This window comes from Dermacentor andersoni, chromosome 1 (genome assembly GCF_023375885.2).
Source record: "Dermacentor andersoni chromosome 1, qqDerAnde1_hic_scaffold, whole genome shotgun sequence".
Lineage (NCBI taxonomy): Eukaryota > Metazoa > Arthropoda > Arachnida > Ixodida > Ixodidae > Dermacentor > Dermacentor andersoni.
Genome location: NC_092814.1, coordinates 139,256,707 through 139,283,128, shown reverse-complemented (window position 1 = coordinate 139,283,128; position 26,422 = coordinate 139,256,707). Strand labels below are relative to the sequence as shown.

Sequence of the window (26,422 nt, the reverse complement as noted above, 5' to 3'; positions counted from 1 at the left end):
CATTGCTCCGCGGTGCTCTGTGTGTCTAGGATCCATGTCTGCCGGTGAGACTGCTGTCCTCCGCAAAGTCTAGGAGAGCCTGCAAATGCACTGCTGCACAGAGTCCATCAGCCAGACGGGAACAGGAGGCCCTCCTCGATTTTTGCTGTCCAGAGGTTGCAGCGCCGGAAGGCAGACATTACGTGTTTCTTTCCGGCGCTGTGAGCTAGGGCTATATTCATTCACCCTGCCATCAAGCTGGCCGCGCACTGCGATCCACTGTTTCACCCATTTTCTCCCCCGCTCCCTTCCCACCACATCGCGGTCGACGAGACCACTGTCCAGTCAAACACAGTTGCCGTGGTTGTCCTCTACCACTATCCCCTCCCAAGAGTGAACGAGGTACCAGTCTTAGTCTAGAAATGAGGTGAAACTTGTGTGCATAGTACCTAGCTTAAGTCTTTGTTCAACGTGGCAATTGATTAATTCTGGAACTTTACGTACCAGAACTACGATCTGGTTATGGGACACCCGCCGTGGTTGCTCAGTGGCTATGGTGTTGGGCTGCTTAGCACGAGGTCGCGGGATCGAATCCCGGCCACGGCGGTCGCATTCCGATGGAGGCGAAATGCGAAAACACCATTGTGCTTAGATTTAGGTGCACGTTAAAGAACCCCAGGTGGTCGAAATTTCCGTAGTCCTCCACTACGGCGTGCCTCATAACCAGAAAGTGGTTTTGGGAAGTAAAACCCCATAATTTAAATTTTTTGGGGGGTTATGGTACACGCCGTAGTGGGGGACTCCGTGTTAATTTTGACCACCTGGGTTTCTTTAACGTGCACCTAATGCATGGTGCGCGTGTGTTTTTGGATTCCGCCCCCATAGGAATGCGGCCGCCGGGGCCGTGATCGAACCAAGGGCTCATCAGGGTGAAGAACGGGGGGGATGACAAAGGACTCGCGCCACACTCAATACTCAATACTGTCAGTGCTGCAGTGCTGAGATGTCTCGACTAACGGGTTGGCCAGGGCTCCCAGGCCCCCCAGGCCTAGGCCCCCATTCTGGATCCGCCAGTAGGTAGAACCCACAACCACGCGCGCTCAGTAGCGAAACGCCATAGCCACAGAGCTACAGCGGCGGGTCGCTCAACGTGGCGAACAGTGCAGAAGATGACGGGACGTGAGATAGACGAACAAGACAGATGCAAATATGGCTTGTGTGTCGTCGCCTTGTCCCGCAGTCTGTTCTTTTCGTCATGCTGGGGCGAAAAGAATTACGCAGATCAATAGTGCATGTTGGAATCTACGTGAAACAAAGCCTTAGTGAATCGGTTACGTAAACGCTATGCAACTAATGGAGATGCGTAAAAGTGTGTTACTTTCATCCTACGCAGTGTGCAACCCCGTGAAATGTTTATGTTTATGCACTACACCACTCAAGCTATGCCGAAATGCGAACACCAAATCGGGTGGATGCATAGTGTGAGACGTCTACACAGGGATGTTGTGAGGACGAGGGCGATCTATGATGCTCGTTGAGGGAAGAATGGCGATGACGGGTGTATGTACAGAGAAGTGAAACACATATCTACCTGCATTTAAGGACTCTGCACCCATCGTGCACAGCGACACATACTCCTTGAAGAATGACCAAGAACCAAGAATGGACACACCCAGTGGGACATACCGAAAGGCTAAACCAAGCAAATCAAAGAATACGTTGAATATAATGCACTATTTCATTAAGAAGTCGGTTTCATTAAGAAGTCGGAAATACCTATGATCTAACATCATATGTATGTGTTTTATGTAGGAATTTATTTTCGATTCTTCACACAGGAGGTGTACTTACTAGAACTACTTTCTTAGTCAGCATACAAGGGTTATACGTATAAGCCCGTTTGCTGGCAGTGGCATTCGGCGCATATATAACCTGTTATATATATCCACAAATATATCCACCGAAATACTAACCGACCCAACAGCAGACAGCATCAATCGCGCCACACCCCGGAGAGTAGGAAAAGAAAGGCTCGCTTTAAAAATACAGATGCAACTGATACAAGATAGCGAGGATGTATAAGCGAGTTTTCACGTACTTCGGCAATACTAGGGATCTGCTTGCTAGTCGTTCTTAGTGATGATTAATCGCCGACGCCCTGGTCGTAAGCCCAGAGAATACGGCCGCTTCGGGGCCCCCACGCAACCAGCGTTGATGGACCACGCCGTCAACTTTCACTGCTGAAGCCGTGCACATTCCCAGCAGGCCTCCAACGCGGAGCTGGACGTGTGAAACTAGAAATTCCGAGTTACTGGCGATAAGAAGCCGCGCAATGAAGTTGTTGTCCATATGAGTGATGTAGACATAAGGTAACTTTTATTTTTAGTCGTTGATATATAATTACGTTTGAAAGCAAAAATTAGGGACTCCGAGGCAGGTTGCGCTGCTGGTTGCACGTGCCATCCACCTCCCCCCCCCCCCCCCTCCCTTTGGGATTTTTGTTGTACCAGCATACCTGGCACAAATGACGTGCGGCAACGCCCGCATGCCCCCAACCACTCTCCCAAGGTCAAGTGTGAGCAACCCCCTCCCCTCCCTTCGCTTCCCCTCACGCTTTATAAATGACAGGAGCAAGGAGCATAATATCAGTTAGTGTAAATGCTGGTCGTTAAGGTTGACTTGCTCTACATTTCAGCCCGTGTTGGTATCGACTACTGTTTCATAGTCGTGCCGTTTTGTCAAAAATAACGACAGTCTTGTTAGATTGATAATAGAAGCAGCAAAATGTGAGTCTCGATCTTCAGTGTGTGAGAATCCCTTCCCTGTCTCTGTCAGAGAAAGAGTTATCATCTTTCAAGTAAAACTCTTGCTTGGGCTAGTTGGTTCATGCTTGAAGTAGGTAAAGGCAAGGCGCAGAAGACCAGGACGACCAAGACCAGGAAGACCAAGACCGTCTTGTCGTTTGTGTTCTTCTTCCTAAGTCCTGGTCTTCTGCGCCTTGCCTTTACCTACTTATCATCTTTCATCGGTGACTGATATGCACATGACATACAGGCTGATCATTTTTAAGTTTTACGGAATTTTTAAAAATCGCCTGTGACAGATAGTATAATTCCTGTCCTTGAGCTTGATTATGCAAAGGGGCGGACATTACTAGCACGAGAAATCGAAACACATATTCAAATAATGAACAAAAATTCAACAATTGCCTTCTCAATTAATTACTTGACGGTGCATTTTGCAATTTACGAATTGTAGCCGGGGAACTTTCAAGATGAATACACTTGAAATTAATTTCCAGGATGACACCAGTTTCGAGATATTATTTCCCAAAGTGTGTGACGAAATACATGGGCGTTCCAGTTACTTTTGTGGCTCAGTGCACGAAAGAGCGTTTTGTTAAAAAAGTAAGTGGAGGAACAGTGCATTTTTAGGGCAAGTTTGATGGCGCATAATTCCAAGCTGGCGTCATTCATTCTGGAAGTTCATTACAAGTTGATACGCCTTGCAAACTCACCGGCTACAATTCGTAAATTGCAATATGTGCCATAAAGTAATTAATTCAGTATATATGTATATGCATATATATATACATATATATATATATATATATATATATATATATATATATATATATATATATATATATATATATATATATATATATATATATATATATATATTTATATATATATATATATTAGTGGGTTTTTTCTTAATTACTTGACTACGTCTTTCGTTTTCTCGTGTGAGTAATATCCGCCTCTCTGAATAATCCAGCTCAAGGACAACAATTATGCTATCTGTCACAGGCGATATTTCAAAATTCCGTACAAGTTAAAAATGATCACTCTGTACATGCGCCATTTGCTCGAGCGTCATCTGTGTTTGTGTGTGTGTGTTTAACACTGCGCCATATATTTGGAATAAAACAATTTGTGGAAGTGAGCGCATGTGTCGAGTGCTCCCTTAGCCGTCCGTCTCTTATTAGTGCTAATTCCTCGATATACGGCTAGCCCGTGTTAACGAATAGGCCGCCTCCCATCGCTGTTCTCAATCTGCGGCGCGCGGCACGCTGCAAAAAAAAAAAAAAAAAAGAGAAGGTGCGAGAAAAAAAAAAAAAAAAAGGGACTGCGAGATCCATCCTTTGTACGGCACGAGAATGCTGCGGCGCGGCAGAGCCGACGGTGCACCGGAAATGCTCTGGGAACACTTTATGCAGGGTGTCCCAGCTAACTTTAGCCGTAGTTTAAAAATATTGCTACGGAATACTATTACCAATGACGAAGAGGCGAGCAGTAAGAAGACGACGACGACGATTTGAGGCTAGCGTGGGCTGTTGCCTCTTGGCCAAGTGCGGCGTATTACGTTGTAAATATACTTGTATATAGCTTTTCATCTGCGTCTTCTTACGAAACATATCTGGTGGAGGTGCTGGGTAAGAAGATGCGGGACGGGGCGGAATCGAAGAAGCCGGATGGGTATCAGGGCGATGGGCCGAGCAGATGGTGTGAAGACCCATGTTTTCGAACTCCTGGCGGACAACTGCCTGGATCAGGGAAGCCGTGACTGCAGGTGCGTTGGTGGGGCTGGAGTCGAAGGCAGCCGGATAGGCGGCCTCAATCTCACGCCGGACGATCTTGGTAATATCGCCAGTGTTGTTGGGACGAGGAGCGTCGGCACAGGAAGCTGTCGCTGGGGTGTTGGGCAGACGGGCAAACTGCTGGTCGATACGTCGGCTTTTAGCGAGTTCCAGGCGGCGGCACTCTTTTATAACTGCATCCACCGTCGCCACGTTGTTAAATACGAGCAAGTTGAAGGCGTCATCGGCAATGCCTTTGAGGATGTGGGAGACCTTGTCGGACTCAGTCATGTGTGCGTCAACTTTGCGGCACAGAGCCAAGACGTCCTGAATGTACGTGACGTAGGGCTCCGTTGACGTCTGCACATGACCGGAAAGCGCCTTCTGCGCGGCACGTTGGTGACCGTAAGGGTTACCGAACAAGTCTCGAAGCTTTTGCTTAAGCGAATCCCAACTGGTCAGCTCATCTTCGTGCGTCCGATACCAAACTCCAGGTGTGCCACCGAGGTAAAAGACTACGTTGGCGAGCATGATAGTCGGGTCCCACCGGTTATTGCGGCGGACGTGTTCGTACAGGCTGATCCAGTCCTCGACGTCTTCCCCATCTTTGCCCGAGAATACGCCAGGATCACGAGGAGCAGGGAGAGTGATGTAGGTCGTCGAAGTGGCAGCAGGTGTCGGAGGCGGCTGAGTCGAGTTGTCATCGCCGGGAGCCATAAAGCTAGGCTCGACGTACCGTCCACTGCGAAGCTCCGTGACGAGGTACAGGGAACGTCCACCTCCACCAGATATGTTACGTAAGAAGACGCAGATGAAAAGCTATATACAAGTATATTTACAACGTAATACGCCGCACTTGGCCAAGAGGCAACAGCCCGCGCGCCACGCAACTGCAAACGCCACGTAGCTGGATAGAACAAAATTAATGTTGTTTGCCGTTGCTTGAGGATACTCAGAGTAGCTTTCTTTCATTTCGCCTAATTATATAATTAGTCGTAATTAATATAATCAACTTCTGAAGTATTATAATTAGATGAAAAGTGTCAATAGGAAAATTGTAGAGCGACATAAAAAACTCCCGATACAGCTTTCTCTTGCTCAATACGTGCTACATAAGAGTGTTTTTCCAAGCGTAAGAGTATCCCGCGAATACACGCAAAGTGCCTCGAGCTGGCAGTCGCACGGCAATTTTGCGTGCATTCGAGGGGTTCTTTCACGCTCGGAAAAACACTTTTATGTAGCACGTACTGAGGAACAGAAAGCTGTATCGGGAGTTTTTTATGTCGCTCTACAATTTTCCCATTGACACTTTTAATCGAATTATAATACTTAAGAAGTTGATTAATTAATTAAGACTAATGATCTAATTAGGCGGAATGAAACAAAATTTGAGTATCTCCAAGCAATGGCAAATAACATAATCTTTGTTCTGTCCACCTATGTGGTATTTGCATATATGTAAGCTCTGGCTAAAGTTAGCTGGGACACCTTGTATATGGCTGGCTCATCAGGTCACCCAAATATACCACCAAACAACGCCGTAGTTTGTGGAAACTTGAGAATCAATGCAGTGTGCGTGGAAAAGCGTTGGATAGCGACAAATTGAAATTATATTTAGGTTTGTTGCATGTCGTTTCTGTTCAAGCGCTGCACAGAGGTAGACTTGCTTTATTTTTGAAGAGCTCACATGAAGGTTCTGCGATAAATCGAAAAGCTTTATATGATGTTCGACCATGGTAAGAGCAAATAGGTAGGTTCGTTCTACGTTCGGAAGGGTCATATAGCAAATTTGAAGTATATTTTCATCGTATTCCGGGTCGATTCAACAAAGGCGCGAAAGGCTTGCTTTTCCCAGACCGACCATATGCCATGAAATGCATGATGATGACGAAGTGTTCCAGTGTGTTCAAAGTATTTTCTCTCTATACAAGCTGATAGAGAAAAGACAAAAGGAAAGAGAACGATCACGTACTTTCTTCCTGCGGAACCATCCACGTAGGCGAACTCTTGGTTCTTGCACTGAACCGCGAATGCTCGCCATGAATGAGCAGCGTTGGCTGCTTTTCCGTGCCCTGACCGCATAGTCAACGTTCACGATGTCTGGGTCCTGCAGATTGGCCAGAAAAAAGAAACATTAAACATGATTATTTCCACAAGGGCGAAGAAAAGTTGCACATGCATTGCCTCAAGTAACAAGTCGGAGTTGATTAGGCAGGTTATCTCCGACATGTGAATTCGTCGGAGTATTAGTGGGCTGCGAACGCTAAAAAGTCTAGGAGCCTCTGGTCTTAGCCATAGTTTCCCTGTGTTGTAGGCTTTCCCGCCTGCGGCATCACACGCGTTCTGGGTGTTGCAGGGACGCGAACAGCGTAGTATATCCATGCAACGTCCGCGTTGAGTGGTCACTGTTAAATAACGGTGTCGCACGCCTTTTATTTATTTTTTTTTCATGTCCGTTTTTGCCCTAATGCACTATTGCAAACGCGTTCTGTTAATCCCACACGAGACAGCCGTTCGACGGAGGCATTTCAGCACCAGCGACGTATCAGAAAACATCCAGGCGCAACAATACCGAACAGGGACTGAATGATTGAAACTGGAGAAAGCATTGACGAGAGCGTCTGTAAGAACAGTTCTAAATTGCGGAGCTCAGAAGGGAAAGCCGTTATGCTGTTGCAGTGTCTCGAACCTCAGTGAGCTTCTGTTCCGTGGCGAACATAGACATCTTGACCCGGTGAGATGGTACCAGCGTCCCGTTGAACGTGACGTCACCTTCTTCAATGTTGTACACGTCTGGGCAGGCGACGATGAATGAGAGCACGTTGGAATCAAACGACTTGAAGCTAAAATTGCCATTGACGCCATCTCGTAGAGTCACGTCTGTATTCTGGTATACCTGCATTTGGTTTACAGAGAATAATGTAGTGCACATATTTCTTTATGGAATACACACATGAGCTAAATGGTGGTATAAATAAATGAATAAATAAATAAATAGACCCTATATTTAGAAGTGTCCTGTACATTGAAGTAATCTTTAATTTAATTATGGGGTTTTACGTGCCAAAACCACTTTCTGATTATGAGGCACGCCGTAGTGGAGGACTCCGGAAATTTCGACCACCTGGGGTTCTTTAACGTGCACCTAAATCTAAGTACACGGGTGTTTTCGCATTTCGCCCCCATCAAAATGCGGCCGCCGCGGCCGGGATTCGATCCCGCGACCTCGTGCTCCCTAACACGATAGCCACTGAGCAACCACGGCGGGTTGTACATTGAAGTGACCTGCAAGACCACTGCCCTACAGGTCTGCAAGGCATGCTGGACGCTGGGCTGGGCAGGTTGGATGGACGGATGCATTTCATGATGACTATTTTGGAACGCAGGCACTCTATAAGAATCAGTCAAAAATAATACCATTATCTTCAAGTTTCTAATATAAACAAACATTATTGCAAAATAAAATTAAGGTAGTTAACAATTTGTCAATTATGTATTTGCTGACTCGTTTGCTAAAATTTTGTCCACCGACGCGCATAATCCCGTGTGCAAGCAGCATTTTCGTAGCTATATACTATGGGGTTCTTATCAAAATTATTGTTATTCTAAGGACGAAGTAGAGCACCACAGCCAGTGGGATTGCGAATGGTTTGGCGCCGTCACCTCTATGTCATACCTGTCAGGAACCGGAAACCATTGACCATTTCTGTTTAACCAGCCGTCTATTTGGAAAGCTCAGAAAAAAACTATAAGTTTCGCTCCGACCATTTAGTATACTGTAGGGATTTGAGCGGTCGTAGTTGTCGGGAGGACCTTGGTGCGACAGGACTAGGCGAGCAGGGTTTATTTGCAGGATTTACATTTAAGAGGAAGCTTTAGCTCGGGCCCAACTCCGACGCGGCCTATTCAAATACATGTAAAAACGCAAGAACGTTTTTCTGAGATAACCCCTGGACCAATTTTAATGAAATTTGTTGCATTTGAGAGAACAAGTTAAATTCTAGTGACTGTTGGTCGCGGAATTTTTATTTAGGTCTTGAATTTCGTTAAAAAGATTTTCAAAAATTCGAGAATTTGAAGAAAAAAATAGAAGCACGAAGTTTACAGATTCATAGCTATGCATAAAAAACAGATATCTCGGTTCTGTAAACGGCATCCATTAGATCATTCAAAGCGGACAAATTCGGTACGTCATTTTATATCTTACGTAAATTCGTTACGTTGTTTACAAGGGTTCTGCAAAAGCAGTATTTCCATATTACTGAATTTTTTTAGATTCATGTGTAAGATATCAATTTTGTTCGCTTCAGATGTACTATTAGATGCAATTCACGGAATCGTATTATGAATTTTTGTTGCTGAGTTACAGAGTTGTAAACTTGATAGTTTCGTTTTTTGAGAATTTCCGATTTTTGCCAATTTTTATAAAAAAATTCACGACCTAAATAAAAAATCTGAAACCAACAGTGAGTAGATTTTAAGTTTTTCTTTCAAATGCAACAAACCTTGTGGAATTTGGTGCAGTGCTTGCCGAGAAAAACGAATTCTCCTTTTGCATGTATTTAGATAGGAGCACCCGAGCTAAAGCTTCCTCTTAAAACAAGACATACATGGACAGTCTAGCGTGACTCCCAAATGGAGCCCGCAAGACGACGCATACAGCCACGGCCGGTCTCGAGGGGTGCGCGCGCTTCTCTGCTTACGGCCTTCGCAATGGGGTCTGTTTCCGCCTCCCACCGCACCGCGGTGGGGTCGCCACTGCCCCACTGCTCCGCCGCTGCGACCGCCGTTCACGCGGAAGGAGAACGCGCGCCCGCTCCAAGTCCGTCCCGCGTGATCTCAAGCGCTGCCGTTTTTGTTTTGCACGAAAGCGGATTTAGCATGAATTCATGACGCTGGACGAATTCAGAGAAACGAAAACAAATTTATTCACAGGTAAATTCAAGGTGTCCAATGCGGTGCGCTCAGATCCATAACTTCAATATGTTTTACGTTCAGAACATCTATTGCAGATTCAGTCGGTTTTGTACATGAGTGATCAACAACTTCCCATCAAAGAAAATGGCATGAACAACGCCGTGGAAGGGAGAAGAGCGCCAAACAAAAAGAAGAAAAGTTCACAGTCTGAAAAGCTTCCTGGATGGTTTATGCACATAAATAGCTGGCTTCTCGTTCCTGTCGGTGACTTTCTTGGTGTAGTTAACAAGAAGTATTCTGAGAAATTTTTCAGATATCAAAGAAGCAGACCTCATGGCATGGCTGTTGTCGGTTCCTTCTGAACTACTGAGCAAAGGCGAGTTTTCAAGCTGTGGCTGAATGAGGATTTGAAGTATTTCCAGAACATTTGTGCGTGGCAGGTGCAAGACAACTTTTTCAAAGAAATATACGACCTTGTCCAAGAGGGCAACAAACTCTGGTTTTGGGTAGTGCAGTCCACTGGAATCTTGGCCTTGCAGAAGAGTGTAGAGAGGACCAGTCCTCTCGCTAGTTTGAAGAAGGATATTGCAAGCGTCACATCCGAAGTCACTGATCAATTTGAAAATGTATCCAGCGACGTAAGTTAAACCGGAGTATGTGACAGAGGGCGATGAGGTGACAGGAGTTTCCTTGAAATGCTTCAGTTCTTCAAAGACTGCTTGCGGCAGAGTGGAAATCATTTCCTCGGCGTCGACGCGTTGTGTCTTTACTCTGCTGCCAATTGAAGACTCAGTCTTGGCAATGTGGTCAAGAGCCGCCGTTACAGCTCTCGCATCCAACATGTCGTTCCCTCCGCACATCATTCTCAATTTTCCGAAGAGGGCCTCAATGGGGTCACTGTTGAGTTTCCTAGTGAGAATGGAGTTGACATCTCTCCGCAACAGGAATTCTACCGTTTGTACAGTAGACATTGTAGTGAACAGCAGAGCTTGGAAGGTCTCATCGGTGAAAGCGCTTTTTCCTACTGCTTTGGAAGTCTGTTCTATGCCTTCCATATAGACTCACCGGTTAGCCACAGCAGGCGAGTGTCATCTGCTTTTGTAATGACCATCTTGTTACCGCTTCCAGCATATGTCGTGTCATGAATATCGAGCCACTGTTTGACTGTCTTCATGAAATGGACTGTGGAGCTAGCTTTTCTGAAAATGTAAAAGGCAGGGTCTCCTTTTGCGTTTTCTTGGAGGTGCTCTATTGCTGCTATTACCTGGGGCGAGAATATTTGCACAGCCCGGAGCACATTCATTTTTTCTAGATTCGTCGGGTAGACGTGCTTGCGGGTTAGGTTGCGTGCCAACTTGACAGTCATCCCCTTCTGGAGCTCGTAAAGCTTTTGTACAAATGCCCCGCAGATGACACCTGAGCTGTCTGTCAGCTCGCGTTCAAGAAACTGGCTTCGGATGTTCTTTAGGACATGGCAGGGGTCGAAGCTTAAGAAAATTACTCGATGAGGATCCTGTGGGTGCTTCACTACTGTCGACAGGCAGCCATTGCCCATAAGCTTAAACATCGTGGTGCTAGAAGAATAATTGTCCGTCACAATGCGCACAACCAAAAAGCCACATGACTCGACTGCGGCTATCACTTCTTTAGTCCACGCATATAGGTCTCTCCCGCTGAGCTCCTTAGTAAAGTAGTACGAGCAGGGAATTCTGTAAGAACTGGAGATGCCATGAAGCACAAAGCATAAGACTCTATTTGCGAGGATTTCCTTTGAACTGCAAGACGTGTCACTGTTAGGTTTGTCTCGGAAGCCGAACACTGCATCAGATTTTCTGTCATAAACGCATTTTGGCTTGATGCTGGCTTCGTCAATTATTAACGTAGCCATATGCTGCTTGGTACTCAGCAGTGAGGCTTCATACGTCAACCTTTCCCTCATTGCAGCACTCATCCCTGACGACGTTGGGCTGGGCCCCACGTAACGTTGAAGAGTGCATTTGGCTGGAAGTGTAAGCAGCTGAGACGTCCGAGCGTGGTCGTATCCTTTAGGCGAAAGAAAGCGCCACACAACGCATTCCCTTATTACCTCTTCTGGATATCCTGGTCGCTTCTTCCCATAGCTGTCTATCTGATGTAAAAGAAAGGTGGCTTTCTTGTCCCCCTTTCCGGCATTGCCAACAATTCTCTTAACTGACGCATGCCTTTTGTTCCCACGATAGAAGGCAACAATTCTTTCGGCGTCAAGCTGTTGCTGTATCTTGCCGCATTTTGAGCGTTGGTAAGCAACCTGTTTCCGAAGCCTTCCAATCAGGGATACATACCCGCTTGCTCGCTTTGCCTCATTATTTTTAGTCTGAGTAGAGATGCTAGGATTCTAAGCAGAATAGTCATCTGGCAGCTCGGAAATGTCCGTGCTTTCTTGCGATTCCGCTTTGCGCTTATGCGGCTTTCGACCAGGTACACAGGTTCTGTCTGCGGGCTTCTTGCGAGGCTTTTTCACACTGGGCACCAAGTAGCACGGGTACTCATCGAACACGGTTGGCACAGCACCAGGCAAAAGTTTTCTGATGCGGCACCCTGAAACGCAGTAACTCGCGAGGAAATGCCGGCTGCAAACCACACTCGATGCCGACTTGTCGTTGAAGACGAAATTTTCTCTGGAGATGTTTTTGAGCCACTTTGCAAGCAGTTCTGAATTACTCGGGAATTGATGAAAAGAAACGCTCTGAGTCTTACCCAACTGCGACTTGCAAAGCGGTACGCAGCAGTACACCATCGCCGCGTTGGATGATCAACGGCGGGCAATAAACACCGTCGCACAGCAAATAACTTAATCCGTGGAAGAAACGGGTAGAAATGTGCACCAGCGCTCACAACACTAAAGGCCACGCTGCCTGCCGGCACACAGTGCGATGAGAGCACTCCCCGTCCAAGAGAGAAATATGCGAGGCTCGGAAAAAAAAAAAGCAAGCGCAGACCAACAGTGACGTTTGCGCTTCGCACATAAGAGGGAAGTGAAGTTGGCAGGCTTTTCTGCACATTGTTAAGATCGGCGAATTCGGACCTTGGGAGGATCCTTAGAAAACCAACGTAAAGGCGGATGAGTCGGAATTCGAGACATAATTCGACACGCAGCTGCGAGGAATGCCGTTCACGGAAGCAGCGGCGACAATGGCGTCGTCAGGTAGCCGAGTCAGGAGACGATACCCCCTATTCCTGACAATGTGGCGAGAAAAAGAAAGTAATGAATATGGCGGCATTGAAACTTATATGAATCCACCGCGATGGCTCAGTGGTTGGAGTGCTAAGCTACTGAGCCATTTCTATGAAGGCGAAATTCTAGAGGCCCGTGTACTGTGCAGTGTCTGTGCAGTACACGGGCCTCTAGCAGTGTCTGTGCAGTAAAACTCCGTTCACGTGTGAACTTATTGGCTGACATGTAGATAAATCATTTGCTTTTTGTTTTCTTTCGTTTCGGTGAATCGTTGAACAAGAAGCAACGGAAAAACAGCACGAAACCAGACGATCACCGCCCGCCGCCGCAGAAGCAGGCGGGCGGAGAGCGGTCCCTCGCAGTAGGGTCGTCGCGCCCCTGGCGGCGGCGAAAGGCGTAACTCTTGGAGAAAAACTCCCATTGCTTCCGTGGCGAATGCGAAGGCCGTAAGAAGGAAAGCGCGCGCTCCCCTAGAGACCGGCCGTGATACAGCAAACAGCTTACGAGCACACAGCTCACTAGTACATTTCGAGCATGACAACGAGCACACAGCTCACTACGACGAGCACGACAACGAGCACACACTCGCAGCCGACAACCGCTGCTTATAAGCACTTGTCCCCCCCCCCCCCCCCCCTTGATTCCAAGCGAACGGAAACGTTCGTCCAGTCATCATTCGACGTCACCGTTCGACGTCACCGAAGATGATCCGCCCTTTTGGAGGAGGCGGGCTCACATACTCGTGTTGCACACACACACAGGTGTAGAGGTCCGGAGCCGACGTCAGGGGGGCTTCGTAGAACTCTGCTCCGTCAAGGGTGGCGCTGGCGGGTAGCACATTCCTGAGCTGACCCCGCGCCACGTGGCTGCCGGTTATTCGCAGTTCTCTGAAGTGCGCCAAGTCTGGTTGGATTGGAACACGTGCAGCGGGCTGAAATAGCTGGCACGTTGCCACCCCGTACGGCCATTCCTAACAATACCCATAAATGCTCAAGATATTCTTGCCTTTGGTGCTTCTGAATTGCCGCAGGAACGCCTGCATTGTCACTTGCGATTACCTCAGTGACACAAGGAGGATACCGTATTAATTTTCTGAGTCTGTAACTGGACCCTTCACAAGATTGCCGATTCTACTTGAAACGATTTTAATACCGCAAAATTTTCTATCAATATGTAAATTGTACGTTTTCTTTTACATAAATCAGTCTCATTAAAACTAGCCTATTTCCGTATTTTCAGAACTTCCGTATTACGTTGCCTTTTTCTCTTTTAACTTTTCTCTCCCCTAAAATTCTTTTGACCGCCATCTTTTTGTCCAATCCCCTGTAGAGGGTAAGCGCCATGGAATGAGGAGCGAGCAAAGCAAGCAAAGTAAATCAAAGCAAGGCAAGCAAGAAAGCAAGCAAGCAAGCAAAACAAGCAAGCAAAACAAAGTAAGCAAAGCAAGCCCAGCTCAGGAGGAAAGTGCTCAGGCACCAACTGCGTGTAACTATTCGGCCTGGTACCACTCATTGCTTCTCCTGTACTATAAACCTCCTATAATTGGCATACACTCTAACCTTGGTAACCTATAAGTACACCTATAAACATGAGTAACGAATAAAATAGAGGTTACATCGTCCGTCCTTTTGATGTTTTCATTGTATTCCTCATGCTAAGGGTTACAATGACGGAACTGAGTGCGACGGGGGCTGTTTACTAGTTACATTTATCTGCTGCCAGCAGGTACCCTCTACATTGTAACCTATAGAATGTTAAGTAACCTTTAACCAAGACCCCACGGAGACATTATATACGGAGTGGAAGTTCGCATTTACACATTAACAAAGCGCAGGATAAGTTACCTGCGTGCACACATGGTTGATCCACTCGGTAAGCACGTGTACGGGTGTTCAGTCGCAAATTTTGCCTCAGAGCAAATTACTCATTGAGCCGGCAGAGCCGCATAACGGAAGTAGGCCGGCCCGCGGGAAAAGAATGTTCTGCAAGAATAATGACGATTGTTGCCAGAAGTACAATCACCGACTGAGCAAATATTACGCGTATATACAATTAGCGCTTTTCACAGGCCCTACATGTGTCCTGCAGAAAGCTATCTCGTTGCCGCCGCATGTGTTTTTGTTGTTGTTGTTTGTTATGAGCCTCACATTCACACATTGGGGAGCACTTTTGACATACGTTTAGTTTATCACGTGACAAAATAATCCTCCTCTGGCACTTCTGCCTTCTTCATGAGGTGAGAAAAAAGCATGATTATTATTATTATATGGTAGGAACCTGGAAGGCCCTTCGCCGTGTTTACTCAGTACGAATTTGGTTGGGTGCATTCATGGAGCAAGCTCAATCGCAGACAGATGTACCAACGTTTTCCTCATATTACAACCATCCAGCGCAATGCGTCGTTTCCTAGAAAGCGTCCAAAGAATTTAATGAGTGTTGCCCCAACGGGAGGTATATTAATTGAGCATCTTTACCAAACAATCTCCAGCCGAGGTGCGAAATTGGAGGAAACAAAACGCAATCATTAAAACGCTTGGCACGTTTCTCCCATTATTATTTGTGTACTCAGCAACGGTACGAGTAAACGTCTGCAACACGTCACATTCCGCTATATTTTACAGCAGCAACACGGTTGGTGCAACGCGCCAATGCATGTCAGCGCTGCAAACCCAGCACGGAAAAGCCGCACGTCGCACACAGCCGCTCCACTACCGTGGAGCCGTGTAGACAGATGAAAGATAGTTGTCTGAAGTTCTGCCACCATGATGGCAATAAAGAATGATTGTGTTCAATGCGGCAACATTATTTCCAAGAGCGCACTATGTCCATAAATTTGCAGCAGAGCGCACTATGTCCATAGTGCGCTCTGCTGCTAGAGAGAAACTACGTTACTATCGGTCTTAATGGCCCTTACGCCTTTGCTGCGAGATATATAATTATTACATCATGATCTTGTCTTAACCCCGTGCCCCTCTGAGTCCCTTCCTTGCAATAATACGTAGATAAATGTATATGTTTTAAATGCATAAGCATTTCTATGTCTACCCAACAAGGAATTTCTCCATCCATCATGCAAGATGATTGCAATGGCTCACACCCCCCTAAACAATGGCTCATACCCCTACACTAGGATTTTTGGAATCGGACCATGAGTGTTTTGCCTAGGCATATACAGCTTCACTGTAAAAAGAATGAACACCTTTCTGCTAGAGACCAAGACGATCATGAGGCGTACTAACAAATGAAAGTTTATTGAACATGCTGAGTAAATGCTGGTTAACAAGCAATAAATCGAAGTTACACAAAAAACAGAAGCAAGAAGTGATGTGTATCCATACAGATCCGAACAGAAAATGCATCCGTCTCTGAAAATGTAATAGAGGCCATGCTGATAAGATTATCCCAGTGTCTTTGCATCTACAGCTTCCATAATTTCTCTGGGCAGCCGATCTTCACAGAATGCTAGCTTCTTCCTCTACAATGCACTCTCGACATCTGAGCGTGCATTGTAGACGAAGAAGCTAGCATTCTGTGCAGATCGGCTGCCTAGAGAAATTACGGAAGCTGTAGATCTAAAAATGCTTGGAGAATCTTGTCAGCACGGCCTCCATTAGAAATGAATGCATTTCCTGTCACGAAACACATTAATTTTTGCTTCTCCTTTTTGTGTATGTTCGGTTTATTGCTTGTTAGCCAGCATTTACTCGGTGTATACATTAAACTTTTGGTTGTTAGATCATCTCGGTTTTCTTGCTCGTCCTATGTGTTCTCTGGTGCCATTTGCAGCCAGGCTATTCTTTATTTTTCTAGACTACAACAAGTCCCTTTAATGGCCCTAATGATGCTTCTGTGTACCTTATAAAATCCTTTATTTGGCCAATGTAGCAAGAATGTATAGTGTGTAGCAGTAAAAACAGGGTATGCAAACTTCTAATTAAAAGGTTTATTGTGGAAATGCAGTGATCTATAAATGTTACCAGAAAGTAGTACAGCGATAAAATCTGATAAAAACTAGTGCTTGATGAAACCAAACATAAAAGCGGGAAAAAGAGAACATTTGCAACCCTTGCAACATTTGTGTGCGTGTGCGTGCGTGCGCACGCGTGGATTTGGATGTGAAATCGGGCCCTTGGGCGGAGGTATCATTCTTCTTCTGTGCGGCCTCATTAATTCATTAACTGTAGTGCAACAGAAGTACGATGGACAAAAACGAAGTGAACACACAGAGCGCTTCGTTCTTGTCCGTTGTCCATCTGTCGCGCTTTAGTTAATGAATACACACCAACTCGTCCAGTTTTCAGTTCTTATGTCGGGCTTATAAGCCCGCTTGTGTCCTGGAATATTTGCATGGCTATGTATTCTGTAATTTAATTTCGGGCCATGTGCTTGCAAGTCGCATGTCAATCTCCTGATTTTCCTGACAATCTCGTGTGATGTGCAGGCCCAGACAGTCTCTGGTGAATCCATGCAGGTGTGCAGGCTGCAGGTGTGCAGGCCTAAAGTGCTGCTTTGATTGCTTTCAGTTCAGCTTTTCTAGGTGTATGATGACCTGGAATTGTACTCACTTATATGGGGTTTAGTTTTATGTAGTGTCATACTACTGTTACACTGCTATTGCCACATCAGTGTACTATGTGTGCCTGATGTTTGCTTGCATCTTCATGATTAGCAACCTCCTCTATGTGTTTGGCAGTTGCATATAGTCTCCTGGCCTAACTGTTTGCCCCCTATTGCATGGTATGGGCCTGTTGTGTTTCAAGTTCAGGTGCTCCCGAGGTTCTTTCTGAAGGGAGGGGTAGTCCTTGCATCTCATATGCTAGCTGGCATAGTATTTTAGGACCAGGTTGTGAGCTCTTGAGGCAAAGAATTTGTGCTGCAGGCTGCAACTCTACTCTGTCTAGGTGCTTGTTTGTTTGCTCTTTCTCATGGAGGTCTTCAAGCATGGTAAAGTTGGAAAGACCTGTTATTACCCGATGCCTGTATTCGATGAGTTGTCTTTTTTGTGTGCTGCTGGTAATTCATACCGTACAATACCTTGGACACAAGCACAGCATCTGCGATTTTCCGTAGTATCCACTCGTCCACCCCCCATGATTTTAAGATTATTATTTTCGCCAGGTGTAGAATTTGTGTCCAGGCATGGCATAATTGTTTCACCCACGTGCTGGCTCTGCGATCATGGTCTTACACTAGCTAAGGATTTGTGGATGTTGACTTGTGGGTATGTTTCTCCAGCTATTGGGAGCACAATGTGCAATCTGGAGTATTTCTTGATTCTAGTCTTTCTTCCGACGTCGATGTAAGCTGACTAATCAGAAAGCGAGAGGCCAGACTGGCTAAGAAAGTCTGCAGTGTTGTCGAGGACTTGTTGCATCATTCTTGATTTCTTTATAAGATAGCTTTCCCATAGACTGTAGTACACCATAGGCTGCAGTGGCGTAGCCAGAAATTTCGTTCGTGGGGGCTCACAATGCAGCTCGGCCACCTCCTAAGAGGAAACATTAGGTCGGATGCTCCTATCTAAATACATGTAGAAGGAAAATTCATTTTTCTCGGCAACCACTTCACCAAATTTGATGAGGTTTGCTGAATTTAAAAGAAAAACTTAAATTCTAGTGATTCTTTGTTTCCAATTTTCGATTTAGGTCGTCAATATTTTATTAAAAAGTGGCAAACATAAAAAATTTTCAGAGAACGAAAGAATGAAGCTTACAACTGTAAATCAGCAATGAAAATTGATATCACAATTCTGTAAATTGCACATAATAGTACATCTACAGCGGACAAAATTGATGTTACACATGAGTCTCAAAAAATTAAGTATTATGGAAATAAGGCTTTTGCAGAACCCTAGTACATGGCATAACCAATTCAAATAGACATATCAAATTTGTCCGCTTTGAATGGTGTAATGGATGCCGTTTACAGAACCACGATAGCTGTTCTTGATGAAGAGCTATTAAATTGTAAACTTCGTGCTTCTACTTTTTTCGGTGTTTCGAATTTTTCAAAATATTTTAAACAAAGTTCGGGCCCTAAATCGAAATTCCGTTTCCAACAGACACTAGAATTTAACTTACTCTCTCAAATGCAACAAATTTCATTAAAAGCGATTCAAGAGTTATCTCAGAAAAGCGTTTCTGCGTTTTACATGTATCTGAATAGGCCGCGTCGGAGTTGGGCCCGTGCTAAAGCTTCCTCTTAAACAATTTGCCTAGGGATCAAATACATGAATAATAACTGTATTGTCATTACCAAAGATGCTGCAAACGAATTCTTGAACGCTACGCACTGTCAATACAAGCAAAATATGTATTTATTCATAGAATATTATACTCCTATGTGCCAAAAATTGTGCCCAACATAACTGATGTCAATGCTTCCATGTTTTTGTCTGTTTAGTAAGTAAAGAAAATATCACACGAACTTTAGAACTACATCAGTTCGAAACCAGCAAAGCAGTGCATGCCGCTGATATGAAAAATGTAAAGGCCATGAAATGAACAAGTTGAGGACAAATATGTTAATGAAACTTTGTCATTCAAGATCCTTGTTTACATTCTTGTACATATGCAAGGGCCAGTGAAAAATCCCAATGACGCTGTCATTTGTTCCAATATATTACGCAGGAGCAGCTGTCACCGGTCATGTATCGTGAGTAATTGCAACGAAATTATAGTCGCAACAGAGAGCACGTATAAAAAGCAGGAGTTCTGCAGAATATACGAGGGCCAGTCAAATGAAAGTGAGCCAATGCGAATATATCACAGACGGGGTACTTTATTTAAAAGTAGTCTCCATGAGCATTTAGACATTTGTCCCATTGACTAACGAGTCGCGTAATTCCCGTCTCATAAAGCTCCTTGGGTTGTTGCTTCAAAACGTCTGCAACTGACTTTCACGTCATCGTCCGAGAGGAATCTGGTTCCCTTGAGCTGTTTTTTCGGTTGCCCCAAAATATGGAAGTCGCAAGGCGACAGGTCTGAGCTGTATGGCGGATGTTGCAGCGTTTCCCGCTTGAACTTTGCCAGTTTTGTGTTAACCACATCAGCGACGTGTGGACGGGCATTGTCGTGGAACAAGATGACCCCATTCGTCAATTTTTCACGTAGTTTGTTCTTGATTGCAACCCGCAGCCGATCCGGCGTTTCACAATATCGGAAACAATTGATAGTCTCTCAAGATTTAGCAAATTCTATCAGTAATGGCCCATGACAATCGAAAAATAAAAGTCAGCAACATCTTTCCGGCGGAAATGACGGCATTTGCTTTCTTTGGGGGTGGTGAATTCGAATGTTTCCATTGTAAGCTTTGCCGTCGTGTTTCAGGCTCGTAGTAGTGGCATGATGGTTCGTCTCCGATCACAATTGCAGACAAGAAATCGTCACCCTTTATTGTGATACCGGATCAGCGAGTAAAGGCAGCGCCGAACTTCTCCATACTCTGGCGGTGGTTCAAAATCTTGGATATCCATAGCGCACACAAGAGCCGATAACCGAGATGTTCATGAATTATAGCGTGAACGGTGACGGTGAACCGAACCGTGACTGATGTTCACACGCTCTGCCAGTTCATCGATGCTTATCCTCCGTTCTTGTGTCATCAGCTCATCAACCTTTGAAATTTTGTTAGGAGTGATTGCACGATGGCTTTGGTGCGGTCTGGGATCGTCTTTGCAACTTTCACGTCCTTCTTTGAACCGTTTGTTCTAACGCTTGACAGTGGCCAATGAAACGCAATGTTCAATGTTCAATAGGACTTAGTCAAGCTGCTGACGCAGCTTTCTTCCTCAAGACCTGTCCATATTCAAATGTATATTGTATATGGGAAATAAAGCACTTACTTACTTTACTTACTTTCTTTACTTATTTACTTTACTTACTTGCTTGCTTGCTTGCTTGCTTGCTTGTAATGTACACGGCAGCCATACGGTCACTAATTTCTTTTTGGGAAACACCTTCAGCTGTCAAAAACATCACGGCACCACGCTGCTCAACTTCTGGAGCGTCCGTTACCTCTCGCAACCATGTTCAACCCAGTGTATGTGCGCATTAAAGAACATTTATCCTCACACCTGCGTGTCACTTTTGTAAATGAGAGATGTCTGTGTGCTACACGCACGCCTTGCAGATAATTAACAGAACCATAATTGCGCAGGATGGGTGGGCTCACTTTCATTTCACTCGCCTTCGTACAATAGAAACGCGAAGATACAATGGAACATACAAATGCCAAGATACAGCTTGATAAAGGGCAAAACAGTGCCACTGGAAACAAAGTTCACTGCACGTATACACAAAACCTCGCAACAAGATATTTAAATATATGTATAAATCTCCAATAAATCTACGTATCTAAGAAAAAGTCACGGTATATAATATGTCAAACAAGGCAAATAAACATGTTGTGCAATCACAGATTCACAGAATCCTAGATCCCTCCCCCATTCCATCCACTCCCCCCGATGTATCGCGCGCGACGGAAAGCGGCGCGCTTGCTCCTCACTTTTCTCCCTTGCGCACACAAGACTGAGCCACCATCGTCGTCTCACCCATTGCAGCCCCCCCTCCCCCTTCCTACGTGAATCGCACATACAGCATGCGGTGCGCGGTTATGATGTTACCGCGCTTGGATTTTATGCGGAACATGAGGGCGACGGCAACGGCAGGAATGCGCCTAGAGTGACCATATAATTGCTATCGCAATAATATAATAAGAGTATCCGGCAGTTCAAGCGTCCCATGGCCCATTACTTTCCGCAAAAGAAGAAGCAACAAAATCGAACTTTCACCATGCGACAATTCGCTGTGCTACAACAATGTCCTTTTTCTTTTGTGAGGCGGGGGCACCGAAATGCAGAAACGCAAAGGAAAGTATCTCCACAATCGAATGCCTACTTTGGGCACCTAATTTGGCTACCGAAAGAATATCGAAGAAATCGTGAGACGTTTGGTCCACCGAGAACCATACGCATACTGCTCGGTATCCTACACCGGCTAGACAAGACTTTCTGGAGAGGTTGCGCTCAGGGGAACGCGGTGCAATCCATCGAGTCCCCACAGTGATGGCGGCGAGCGACCATTGTTTCTTTTTATCGTCTGCTAGCTAGAAAGCGTCCAAAACTCGGCCAGGCGAAAATGCACTCGGCCAGAGAAAACCGAATGCGCACCGAAGTGCGCCGCGCGGTGGTCGGGGCAACACAAGAAAAACGCATGTGCTCTGGCTGGCTCTGGCAGCCCGCGGGTAGGGAAGCGAGAACAAAAAAATTGAAGAGGCTCAATGTGTCCTCGCGATTCAAAGTCAAAGTTGAAAAAATTAATAAGAACGTAGTTGCCTTGGCTGGCTTTAGTGTCTTCACTGGATGCTTTGGCGCAGGTGGAAAAAAATTTTTATATTTTTTTTATTGACATGACGGCACGAATGAACCACCACAACGCTTCGTCGCATCGGGCCTCGCTGCGGGCTTTGTCAACTTGTCTGATATTGTGTTGATTTGGCGTGTCTCGTTGTATGGCCCGATGTACGACTTTGGAAAAGTTAATGAACCTTTGGCGTCAAATATTTATGGGAACATTAAACTTACAAAGTTCCGCAATTGAAAATCTAAAGCACACGTTTGGAAATGTCAATGCACCTTCCACACGTTTATGAGAACTTTATACCCATAAAGTTTCGGAATTGACATCCACGCGCTCCGTAGATTCCATGATAGAGTGTAGATTCCGCGGCCTCTGCGAGATGCCCCGGCAAGCACGTTTGCCATCAAAACGTCCTTGAAACTTTGTGCTCGGATGGGGCTGCTTGCGCTATGTGACTCCCGGTGCATGGGCGTTACCGCGAAATCCAGCCCGAGTTCGCAATTTTTGCGGTGAAATGGCTTAGCGTGAAAAAGACGTTCTAGACAAAATCCAGAATGATTTCCGGCGCCGGGGTTTGCTTTGGTCGGCGGTGCATGGACAGCACGAAAAAAATTCGGGGGGGGGGGCTGAAGCCCCATAAGCCCCCCCCCCCCCCCCCTGGCTACGCCCCTGATAGGCTGTAGCATTTCTTGTAGTATGTCTGTGTTGTTGGTGTGGGTGGGACAAATGTACCTCCAACTCTCACCTGGAATTTTCGTCTTTCAAAAAGTTACTGTTTAACTTAAGTGCTCTACCAGCAATTTTTTCGCTCATTGTTCCTCTTATTAGAGTAGCATCAGGTACTACTGTTGAAAGCCTCTTCACTCTCTTTATTCTATCATAAGTGGTATTACACAATGCCCTGCAATAAAGTTTCTGCTGCTTATGGCCCACTCATATCTGCCAGAAGGGACAACTCTTGAAAAAGGTTTTCTTTGTGCTATGTGTGCGACGTAGTATGAGCAACCATGTCTCGACATTTATACATCTGTAGAACCAGTTTCCTGACGAAGTACTAGCTACACCTGATTATGGTTATTTGTGCAGTGCTGTTGAACAATACACATTGATGCAATGAATGTTTACACACTCGAATTATCACGAAAGATGGTTGTTTTACAATTGTGCCCTTTGCTTTCGATTGGTGTCAGATTTTGCATAAGCATGTCCCCCTATGCAATAGTATTTGGAAGTTTAAGGGTTCAATAAAATGTGATGAACTAAATATAAGTGCAAGAGCTTTTTTTTTACCTGTGACTCCCATCGAAATGCAACTTACATGGCTGGCAAATCAACCCCTTGCGTTGTGCTAGCAGCTGAATGTTATTAGCCCCGAGAACGACCTAGAGGGGCGCTGCGAGCGCCGCTCGCGTGACGTCAGGGCACGGACTCGCGCCTGTCGTCTGCTGCAGTTTGGGCGGTGTCCAGGTGCATTCTGCAGCGTTTCCGCTTGTTCGCTCTCGTTTCCAATGCTTGCATACTTAAGACAGGCCTCTCAAATATACATTTTACGACGACGTCTTCGTTCGCGAAAATGTAATCAAGGAGCTTATTTCTTAGACGACAATATATTTCTCAAAGGCAACGCTATAGTGCCACCCGAGGCAGCTCAGACCAGCCCATTACGGGTTTTTCATGCGCGGATCTACACTTTGCAGGGGTAGCTCACGTGAATAATAAAAGCATAGATGCAAAAGCACAGCACATAAGAATCCAATTAAGATTCCATACCCCCCATGGTGCAATACGCGTGTCACAATTAAACGCCTAAACGCTGGCTATATATGACTTACACAACATTTATCTTGATTTTAACCCGCTAAAACATGTTTGCTCACGACGAATAGCTCACGGTGTGATATCAAATTTTTCTATTTATTCACAGAAACGCTTGGCTGTAACACGAGGACTTAACTACCACTGCAGTTTAGATTCGGCCAGCACCACTTCCGTTTTTAACTGGTTCTCAAATTAGGCTGTCTATCACTGGTTAAATTTAAATTGCGGTAACTTGATCTAAAGCTGATTGAAGCTTACAGCTGTTTGCAGCACACTGAAAGGAATGCACCAATATTTATTCCCTTTCCGTGCTACACGTTCAACTCACTTGAGCAATTTACTGGTGCTTCTTGCTTGAGGAACAGACATGATGAATCTGTTTGGAGAACTAACACAGGCTGCTCGGGTCAAATATTTGTGTGAAATATGCCTTTTGGACCGGTTCGCTGCAGTCAGCAAGGAGCCGAAGCCCCATTCATTAGTAGTGTGGCGCATATTGAAGATATCATTGTTCCCCAGTGCAGTTCAAGTGTTCATGTGAGGCTTGTGGCGCCTTCTTTATGAAGCGGGCATGCGAGGTTCTCTTTTATGCATTGACGAAGCAGATAGTTTTCGGTTTGTATAATTAAACAACGCAGGATCTAGACATGGTGAGGCAGAATATGTTTGCATTTTCCATTTCAACGCAGGCTAAACTGCACTGTAGTGCCTCGAGTATGCTATAGGCATTGTAATAGGAGCTGTAAAGAGCTACTTCATGGTATCAATTCAAAGTTGTAGTGAACTGCTGGGCTTCGCGAACCATGCGCGCCTCGCCATAACAGTCGGTTGCTTCCGTTGCGGGAGGAGTGTGCCATATCGTCGATAAAAGCTACTGAGGGCCGCTGTATGACACATTTGATTGCTTGCATTTGATTGGTTCTCGATCTTAACCACGAAATTTTCTTTCATGTGATCGCTGTTATGGTATTCGTTAAATAAATATATGCTATACACAATGCGCCGTCGTGTTAACAGCCAATGCGTTTCTGGGTGCCTGTTTCAGAGAACGGTGATAGTAGTGCCAAACCTTTTCACACAAAATGCGCGCCTATCTCTTCCTTTTAGGCCTTAATACATGCAGTTGCCACATTAGACTAAAACAACTCACCAGAGTAATAATAATTATGACAGCTTCGCTGGGCAGTGTCCTTCTAACACGGATTTATAATGTTGACACCAAATATCACGGTATTTCTTCCATGTAAAATGCTATGTCTCTCATACTTTAGTAATAAGGGAATGTTAAGTGTTTAGAGGAGCATCATAAATAACTTCATGTGTTGAACTTGCAGATATTCTTGTTAAGCAAAATTTATGAACAGACGCGGCGCATATATTGTTAAGAACGGCCCAGCGTAAGTGCAAGTGTTGCCAGCCAGTTGCGACAACGGGCGTCAACGTTTCCTAGAGTGCCTCCGCAAACCTCTAGCCACGGCGTCACTAAATCGCCATTGTGACTGAATGAGTTCGGCGGGCCAACTATTGTTACCGAACCCACCAACGCAGTCCTGATCTGCTATGAGTGGGGGAGTTGCCGCGGGAACGTCGTCGGAGGCCCCTTCCCACGCGCCGACCAAGACGAAAGACAATGGCTACCCGGACGCACTGCGAGGGTCCGCTCCGAGTTCTACGAAATCCGTGTGATGTCGGTTTCGGACCGTGAACCTGTGTGTGTGTGTGTGTGCTTGTGTGTGTGTAAACCGTCCCGCGGAGATGCGGCGTGTTTACGATGACTGGACGAACGTTTCCGCCACCTTGGAATCGGGGGAGGACCGAGTGTTTATAAACGGCTGTTGTGCGGATGCTCGATACACTTACTTAAGCAGTCATGTTAGACTGAGAGACTCTCTCAAGCAGTCGTGTTAGACTGACGTACTATCTCTCGCAATCATGCTAGACTGATGAACTGCATCTAAATACTGTAAATAAACCCATATTCCTCGTTCTCGATGAGAAGCAGTACTTCCCTTCATCAACGTCCTCAGCGTGGATAAGTTGGACGACGGCGTGGGTCAGCTACCTTCGAATTCATGCCGGACTCCAATCTTGACAACGGATCACGAGCGATGGGATTGAGTCCCCAATCCTAACAATACGCATTGCAAGACCAGTACACCCCTTCAGCGCTACATAGCTTGCGATATCCGAGTCTCAAATTTTCATGACTCATGCAGTTTAGAAGAAGAAACTGCGTTTCAGGCATGACAGCACAAACAATCCCAAATAATGTTCTGTAGTACGGCTCAAGCCGCCAATACCTCAAGCACGCACGGAGGAAACGAGCGCGCGCGGCAGCCGAGCGAACCGGAGCGAGCGGCGTCCTGGCCGTGACGTCAGTCGCGAGAGGGCGCCACTCCAAATTCTCGCCGCTAGTAGCCACAGTGGCAGGTGAATAAATTGAAGAACAATATTTTTGTCTATAGATTTTTTTATTGCCTATATGTAAGCAAAATTTTGAATAAGTTTGTCATTACAAAAAGTAGTTTGTGGTCCTTTATTGAATAAACCACA

General features: G+C 45.6%; 1 protein-coding gene across 5 annotated transcripts in view; it reads right to left on the bottom strand.

Annotated features, from left to right (window-relative positions):
- LOC126544343 (calcium-activated chloride channel regulator 1-like) overlaps positions 1-26,422 on the bottom strand; it is a 93,657-nt gene that overhangs the window by 14,054 nt on the left and 53,181 nt on the right. For 4 of the 5 annotated variants that reach the window (XM_055062094.2, XM_055062095.2, XM_055062096.2 and 1 more), the window contains exons 9-10: positions 7,251-7,457; positions 6,534-6,668 (exon numbers count right to left, since the gene is read on the bottom strand). In XM_055062094.2, the coding sequence (XP_054918069.1) occupies positions 6,534-6,668; positions 7,251-7,457 (342 nt within the window). The remainder of the gene's footprint in view (positions 1-6,533; positions 6,669-7,250; positions 7,458-26,422) is intronic. The other variant, XM_050191630.3, reaches the window with a different exon arrangement.